This window comes from Miniopterus schreibersii (genome assembly GCF_964146895.1).
Source record: "Miniopterus schreibersii genome assembly, chromosome: 11".
NCBI lineage: Eukaryota > Metazoa > Chordata > Mammalia > Chiroptera > Miniopteridae > Miniopterus > Miniopterus schreibersii.
The window spans coordinates 24,822,691-24,831,244 of record NC_138111.1 but is presented as its reverse complement, the minus strand read 5'-3'; the positions used below and the strand labels follow the sequence as shown (position 1 = coordinate 24,831,244).

Here is an 8,554-nt window from a genome sequence, read left to right as displayed (position 1 = left end):
GATGAGTGGATAAAGAAGATATGGTATAAGCATATACAGTGAAATGTTACTCAGACCTAAGAAAAGAAAGCCTGCCATTTGTACATTGATGAGCCTGGAAGACATTATTCCAAGTGAAATAAGCCAGACAGAGAAAGATAAACCTATACAGTATCACTTATATGTGGAATCTAAAAAAAAATTTTTTTTAAAGTCAAACTCATAGCAATAGAGTAGAAACATGGTTTCCGGGGGTGGGGAGAAGGGTACCAACTCATTATAAGATGCATAAATTCTGGGAATTTAATATACAATATGGTGACTATAGTTAATAACACTGTATTGTATAATAAAAAAAAATTTAATTGATTTTTATAGAGAGGAGGAAGGGGAAGAAGAGAAACATTGAGAAACATTAATTTTGTTGTTCCACTAATTTATGCATTCATTGGTTGATTCTTGTATGTATCCTGACAGGGGGTCGAACCTGCAAGCTTAGTTTATTGGGATGATGCTCTAACCAACTGAACTCCTGGGCCAGGGTGAAATGTGTTGAGAGTAGATCTCAAGGGTTCTCACCACACACACATGCACACAAATGGTAACTTTGTGAGGTGATGGGTGTGTCAGTTAACTTGATTGTGATGATCATTTTGCAGTGTATGCGTATATTAAATCATCACATTGTGAAACTTAAAAAATCACATACAACCTAAATACATACAATTATTCATACCTCAATAAAGTTGGGAGGGGGTTAGTTCCAGCTGCTACCTATAAGGCCCTTGGCATTTTTTTTTTTTTGGTTAATTCTTACCGAAGGATACTTTTTCCATTGATTTTTTTTTTTTTTTTTTAATCCTCACCAGAGGATATTTTTTCCATTGCTTTCCAGAGAGAGTAGAAGATAGAGAGCAAAAGAGAAAGAAACATTGATGTGAGAGAGACACATCGATTGGTTGCCTCCTGCATGCGCTGACCTGGGCTGGAGATCAAGCCTGCAACTGAGGTATGTGTCCTTGGCTGGAATGGAACCTGAGACCCTCCAGTCCACGGGCCGACACTCTAACCACTGAGCCAAACTGGATAGGGCTCCATTGATTTTTAGAAAGAGTGGAAGGGAGGAAGGGAGGGGAGAGAGAGAGAGGAAGAAACATTGATGTGAGAAAGACACATTGATTGGTTGCCTGCTGCACATGCCCTGACCAGGGGGGACTGAACCTGCAACCCAGTTACCTGCTCTTGATTGGGAATTGAACCTGAGACCGTTCGGTGCACCGGCCGACACTCTAACCACTGAACCACACCAGCCAGGGTGAGGCCCTTGGCTTTTAACACCCTTAATCTCTGCCCTGTCTGTGCTCTAATCTTGGTTTGTTTCCAGGCCAAGGAATAGGCAGTTTTCTGTTTCAAACACATTTTCCCCAAATGCCTGTTGCCCTACTCCTATGTACCCTTCAGGTTTCTGCCTAAATATCACCTCCTCCAGGAAACCTTCTTTGCTTATTCTCCCAAAGCAGCCGATATTTCCGCTATCTTGGCCCTCCCCTTCTCTCCAACCATGACTTAAAATTTCAGAGGGCAGGGACAAATTCTGTCTTACCTGTTTCCCAGCCTGGAAAAGTAGGTAATTAACTGTTGTTTGTGGAACAAAGCAAGAAAAGGAAAGTTCCATGTATTAAAATCTGTAGGCAGATGCTGTTTATTATTGTTATAGTCTTTCCTAGCACGATTCCACATCTATTTATTTTCATTTTTATTTATTTATTTATTTAATTTTATTTTACAAAGGTACAAGGAATTTCAGACACAACATTAAAACAATCAAACAGTTTCAGGCACGGTTTCATATGAAAAGCATAGATCAATTTCTGACTTCCTGCTTCCCTCTATGATACTCAAGTTTTGTTCCAGGAAGAACAGTTACTGTGGCGCTAAGGTGAAGACACCCTAAAGCTCATCTCCCAGTGCTGTCTTCATTCTCGGAAAGTTCCTGAGTCAGCAGTCAGGGGGACTCCCAGGGCATGGAGTAAAGAAATGGGTGCTCATTCTGCTTGCCCTGGGCATGAGGGCCTCGCCCTGCGAGTTCTGGGCAAGTCCCACTTCATCAGTCAAGAATATAAACAAAAAAGTAATTATTTAAAATGGCTTAAAAAAATATCTGATAAAAATTACCTATCCCACTCCCCTGCTGTGAAATAATTTAAATAATTTACTCTAAATGTAAAAAAAAAAAAAAAGTTTGTTCATGATGCCTTCGTATTGTTTCTAAGCTTGAGGTCTGGGTCCCTTGGGGTAGGGAGAGTTCGCTGAGGCGGCCTTCAGGAAGCTCCCCAGACTCAGCCCCACCTCCACTGCTTTGTAGCCAGTGCCTATAGGCAAAAGTTTCTTTTCCTCTAAGGCTGATCTTCCCTCCTGAACATGGGGATAATCATGCCTGCCTGACCCATGTTAGAGTAGAATGTGTCAGTGAGTGGAGGTGGGAGGGCTTTGTAAACTGTGAAGTGCTGGCCACAAATGAGGGAGGAGAGATGACCCCATCTAGTAGAATTCTGCTTCCCTGACAACACCTGGGATTTGGTCTTTGGCAAGCTTGGCAGGCCCCAGTGACTGAGTAAATGGAGGACAAGACAAGCAACTGGGGTGTCTGGAATGTGCAAGCAGACAGGGGGACCAGCCATGGCTAAGGGAGGGGGCAATCAGGAGCACAGAGCCCCCATCCTGTGGGAACTGGGGTGGGGGGATGTGGGAGTGGGCAGAGACCTGGCAGAGGGCTCAGAGCAATGCTTCCTGATTTTAGCCTCTGGCCAAGACTTAGAGGACAAGGTTGGGGTCCCAGCTCCTGTCTGGCGCTCCCTGTCCTCATCTTTACTGTAGATAGGTACAGATGCACTAGCCCGGTGGGTCTCCACCCTCAATGTACTGCAGAATCACCTGGGAGCTTATAAAAGCATACACAAGGCCAGGTCCTACTCTGCTGATTCAGCTTTGATTGGTTCTGAGTTGGGGCTGGCCATCTGTATTTTCTGAGTGCTCCCAAGCGGATTCTAAGGTACAGCCTGGGTTGAAACCCACCAGGCCTGGTGGCCTCCTGCAGTCCCCATCCTAGCTCCAGGATTACCCAGTGCAAAGAGTAAATCTCATTGTCTGCACCTCCTCGGTAAGGAGGTACTTTTAACTTCCAACATTCGCCGTCTCTAGGTGGGCCACTGTATTGAACTGAGAAAGAAAGAATCTCAGAGAAGGGCTCAGACCACAGAGTCACAAAAGAGGGACACAGAAAATGCTCAGGCTGGAAGGGAACGTTAGGGCCATGTGGTCTTGCTTTCTTGCCTAGTAAAATCCTCCTCCAGAAGCTCTCACGGCTGGGTGGCCAGGGGGTTCTGCGGGCAAACTGCCACCTCCACCTCCTGGAGCCTCTTCTGTTACGGTGGACTGACATCTGCCTTTGTCTGCCTGGCAGAGGCAGACTCTGTGACCCTAGGGCTTTGGTAGCTGTCGGTGGCCGTGGATGACAACTTGATGTCTGTGTCCCACATAAGGAAGTGTCTACCCACATCCGGTGGATTCTGGCTGGAGCGAGGATAGTTTTGCCCTCCTATCTATATTCTAGAATTGGGCTGAACCCTGACTTCTTTCCCTGAAGTTAAATTCCCTCTGCCCTTGCGCCAATGTCTTGTGAGTTTCCACAGCAAACCCAGATCATCCTCCTACAGGTAGTTTCCTTAGGTCAAGGCCAACATTTTGTCTTGGGTGGCAGATTCCAGGGGTCCCCTTGTTCAGATGGAGAAACTGAGACCAGAGAGGGAAAGGCTTGAGGTCACTGCAAGTCAGGAAGCACAGCAAGGCCAGAACGAACGGATCCCTCCTCTGTGGGCCGAGAACTGTATCAGACCAAAAACAGCAGACAGACAGACCCAGGAGACCAGAAGCTCAGCCCACCCCTGCTGAGAACACTCTGGGGACCTGCATCACTTGCCTCTCTTTGGGCCTCTCAATTTCTCCACCTGAAAAATGAGGAAATTGGGCCAATTACTGGTTTTCAAACTTCTAGTTTTTTTGAGTAGCAGAATTATGTATTCCATATAAGCCAATATATAAAACAGAAAGGAGAGCTGTCAGGTTGGAAAGGGGGGAAGAAGGGTTCAGCCCTCCTGGTTAGCCTGCCCCATTCTATAGACCACAGTTTGAAAATCACAGGCAGGTTCACCTTCTAGGTCCTTTTAGCTCTAACTTTCTACAATGTTCTTTCCCTTGGGAAGTTATAGCTTATCATGGACCCTTACAAACAGAATCAAACAGAAGGCAAGGTATCATGTAAAAAGAGTCAATTCAGACACTGATGTTTCAAGAAGGCAAATAGAAAAACGGCACCACGTCCCACTGGAATCTTTCGGCGATCGAGTTTCATTTTCTGGTAAAAAATATAGAAATAGTGGTTGTTCTTGGGGGACTCGTGGTTTGGTTCTGGACCTCCCCATGGAGCCAAGTGGTGTCCCTGAGGGCAAGGAGGGCAGAGACCTCTGCTCAAAACCATTCTGAGCTCATCCGCAAGTTTTTGATCTCCAGTTCCAACTGTTTGGCCTGGACCTCGCGCTGGGTCACCAGCTCCCGGAGTCTTCTGATCTCCTCCTGTTGCCGATAGAACATCTGTAGCAGCTGGGAGAGCACGGAATAGAGGAAAAGGTCATGTAGGTATCCTGGGATTTGAGGGAGGCAGGACAACAGCAGAAAGCATAAAAACCATCGTCCCTTTTGGACTCAGAAAGGTGGAGGTGATTAAACTAATGTGACTGAGGCCTAAGGGGGCAGCCATTGCATAAATCTTTTACAAAAACCTTGTTTCCTTCACCTAATAAATGAAATTCAAAAAGACTTGATATTTCAGACAGTTTTTTGCCTCCTTAGATTCTCCCATGGGATGGAAGAAAGGATATTTGGCCCTGATGTCTGGAAATTGGAGTTTTTACCACCACTAAACTGTGTGGCTTCAGGCAAGTTACTTACCTTCTCTGAGCTTTAATTTCCTCCTCCAGGAAATGAGGGTCAGAAAACTAACTTTAGTATCATCACAACTGCTGCCACTGTACAGAACGGTACAGGTGTTGGGTGCTCCCCCTAAGTAAGGGTCTTCCCTGTTCTCCGGGATGCTCACAAAGCCCTGTGAGGGTCACGGTATTAGTGCCCCCACGTTACCACTATGGAAACTGAAGCAAAGAGACTTGGCCCCTGGGGCCAGTACCCTACAGGTAGCGCTCAGTAGAGCTAGGATTAGAAGCCCTCCAAGAGACGCCAGGCCTTGACTTTTTAGCCGCTACCTACTGACTCCCAGGGCTGTTGGGAGAATTCACACCTACAGTATATCAGAGTGCCCTCCACGGGACCTGGCACACAGCAGGCACTGAGCGAATGCTGGCTCTGAAAGCACAAAAATCCTACAGGGTCAGAACCGGAAGGGGCTTTAATACGCAGCAAGTCACACCCTCTTCATTTTACAGCTGGTCCTCCACCCTCTGTCCGCAAGGCCCCCATCTGGGCGGACCGACAGCGCTCGTCGCCCGTTTGCTGAATGAATTAACGAAGTGAGTTAAGTAGCTCGGCCGGGCCACACAGCTGGTCGTTCTGCTCACCCCTCGTTCCTCTGCCCCCCGCGCCAGGGCAGGCGCACCCCCCATTCCCACCTCGTTCTCAGTCTTTGGTGGGGGGCACTCGAAGATGTCAAAGCCGTTCGTGAGCCAGGCTTTCTTCTCCTCCAGCCTGTGCTCCGCCGCCCACCTTGGCGCCTTCTCCTCGCGCAGGGGGAAGGGCCTCCGGCCGTCTTCGGCAACCAGCGCTTCTGTCTGGTCCGCGAGGTGGGGCGCGGTGGGGGCCGTGGGGCTGGAGAGAGGTCTTTCTGGGGGCAGAGGCCGAGGGCTCAGGATATCGGAGCCGGGCCTAAGGGACACCAGGACAGGCCCTGGGAAGGAAGCAAAAGGCTGTGTGAGGACTGAGGGCCCGTTAGCACATGGGCATGGGGGGCACTGGCGCAGGCAGGCAGCAGACACACAGATGCACACAAAAAGGGTGGGGGATTCGGCCACAGGCAGACAGGCACGAACCTGTGGACCAGGGCACTCAGAGTGCGAACCAGGGTCCCATGCAGGTGGCTCTGAGGAAGCCCAGCTTACCGGAGCAGCATGGTGCATGCCCTGGAGCTCCTCACGTGAAGCCTGGCCCTTGCTTTGTAGGGACAGTCCCACCCACACTGACATCTACCAGCTTATGAATTCTCCCTACACTCCTGGGAAGCAGGGGAGGCAAGCATCAGGGAGAATGATGAGGAAACTGAGGCCCAGAGGAGAGTGAGACTGTCTAAGGGCTATAGAAAGAGGGGCTTGGGGTGTAGAAGGGAAGGGAGATCCCAGTCACAGAGGCAGCAGCTGGCGTGGGGGTGGGGAGCACCCACAGCCTTCCCTGGGCTGGCCCTCATGTTGACAGGGCAGGAAGGGTGAGTCAGGGCACAAGGGCCTGGGGTGGGGGCTGCTGCCTAGAGGGTCTCCTGAGTAATTGTGGAGGTGGGGGTGGGGGTGGATGGGCACAAGGTCCGGCTGAGACTATCCAGTCACTCTGCACAGCCCAGAGCTTAGTAGTTTTCCATGGAGCAAAATCCCTTGACTGGGAGGGAGTGTTCTGAGCCACTTGGGATAAGTCCCTGCCTTCCTGGGACACATAGGTGTGACCATCTCAGCCACTGGGGACTGACTGTCAAGGACCAGTGCTGGGGTTTCAGGAGAATACACATACAGTTCAAACCCCTCTCAGCTCTCTGGGCCATAGGACACGCCATTTCCCCCCACGTTCGCCCGAGGCCTCTTCTCTGCCTTCCTCACCTTTATTCATCCCACCGAGCCACTCCCTGGCTGTCATAGAGGGCTGGGCCCCTGCCGTGGGTGGGTAGATGTCCTCCTGGTAGGATTCCGACTGCAGGAGAAGTCAGGACAGTGAGAGCGGGGGTGGTAGGGCAGGCTGCCCACAGAGGGCCCTTAGAGAGCTGGGGGTCCAGGCCCTTCCCAACCCCTGTGAATTGAGAAAAACAAGGTCCGGAGAGCAAAGGGTCATGCCCAAGGTCACACAGCAGCTCAAGAGCAGAGGTGAGGCAAGAGTTAGGATTCCTAGCTCCCAGTGATCCCTCACTGACCACGGGGAAGGCCTGACCCTTGAGGGAAGTGGCCATAGCCTCCCTGTTGCTACCTCAGGGGCATGAGCTCCTGGCTCCAGGGTTAGTCTTCTCCAGAAAGGGTTCCCCACCTCCTTTGCAGATACCCCCACCACTCTTACCCGCCGGGGTACAATCATAGACACAGGCTCAATGAGGCTTTTGGTTGTGATCAGTTTGTAAAAGCGGAAGATCTCACAGGTGGACACGTCAAGACCTCTCTTTGGCATGAAACCTGCGGGAAGATGGATGACAAGGGCCAAGCAGTTCCAGCTGGGCTGGGGTCACAGGGACCCAGTGTAAGTTGCAAAGCCAGGCTGCACACCTGGATGTGAACAGAGACCACCCTCCTCTCACCATTCTTCCCCTCAACAAACAGTTCATGAGCAAACATCTCCACTGGGCCAGGCCCTGTGCTGGGGAAATGGGGCTGAAATAATCAGAACTTGTCCTCACCTTCAAGGATTTACATGATTTTAGCTCGGCTTTTGTAGGAAGTGTGCTCTGTTCCAGGCCCTCCCTCGCCATCCCCACAGGGTGACCCAGGTACTCTTAATAGAACGTGTCCAGCTTTCTTTTGCTTACTGTTAGCATGGTATGTCTTTCTCCATTCCTTTATTTGTAATCTAGCTGTGTCTTTATATTTAAGTGGGTTTCTTATAGACAACATATAGCTGAATCCTGTTGTCTTTTTATCCCCAAACACACTGAAAAAGTAGGGGCTCTCTTAGGTCAGTCTCTCCCATCTCCGTGCTGTGTACCTGTTTAATCTTGGCCTAGAACACCTTCATTCTCTCCCCATGCTGTGCTCTGCCTCCTCTTTCCATTCCTCAAATGTTGCCTCCTTCAGGAAGCCTCCCAGAGAACCTCCTGCACACCTAACTAGAGTTCCCATTGAGTCAGACTGTTTACCCACCATCTTCCCCCCTGAATGTGGGCCCCTCCAGTGTGGAGCCTGAATCTGACTCATCCCTGTCTCCTCAGGTCCCAAGTGGCTTCAGTGCCCCACACTCACCGATCCCCTTCTGTGGGTAATAGGAGCGGTATTCCGTCAGGTAGTTCAGGTGAGGTTTTTCGGCGCTCACCTCATAGTAACGGATGTTCCCGTCTCCCTGAGGAAGAGGAGGGTATGTTTAGAGCCGGTTCCCATCAGCCCCCACCTGGCTCTCACTGCCATGAGCAGAAACCTCGTCTTCATAGTAGGGAGAGTTGGTAAAACCACCTCACACCAGGAATACCAGGAAACTGTCACCAAGGCAGTAGGATGGTCCTCTTTTTAACACTCAGTCCCCCCAACCATGATCCAAAGCCCACCCAGGTGCCTCCAAGGCAGAAGTTCTGGAGGCACAGGCTGGAACCCCACTCCCATCCAAGAGTTGC

The 8,554-nt window shown here is 50.0% G+C and overlaps 1 protein-coding gene across 1 annotated transcript in view; it reads right to left on the bottom strand.

Moving 5' to 3' along the window:
* Positions 1-1,764: 1,764 nt before the first annotated feature.
* CORO2A (coronin 2A) overlaps positions 1,765-8,554 on the bottom strand; it is a 46,761-nt gene continuing 39,971 nt past the window's right edge. The window contains exons 8-12 of the mRNA XM_081151536.1: positions 8,190-8,286; positions 7,297-7,409; positions 6,849-6,939; positions 5,661-5,935; positions 1,765-4,638 (exon numbers count right to left, since the gene is read on the bottom strand). Of these exons, the coding sequence (XP_081007662.1) occupies positions 4,507-4,638; positions 5,661-5,935; positions 6,849-6,939; positions 7,297-7,409; positions 8,190-8,286 (708 nt within the window). The 3' untranslated portion in view covers positions 1,765-4,506. The remainder of the gene's footprint in view (positions 4,639-5,660; positions 5,936-6,848; positions 6,940-7,296; positions 7,410-8,189; positions 8,287-8,554) is intronic.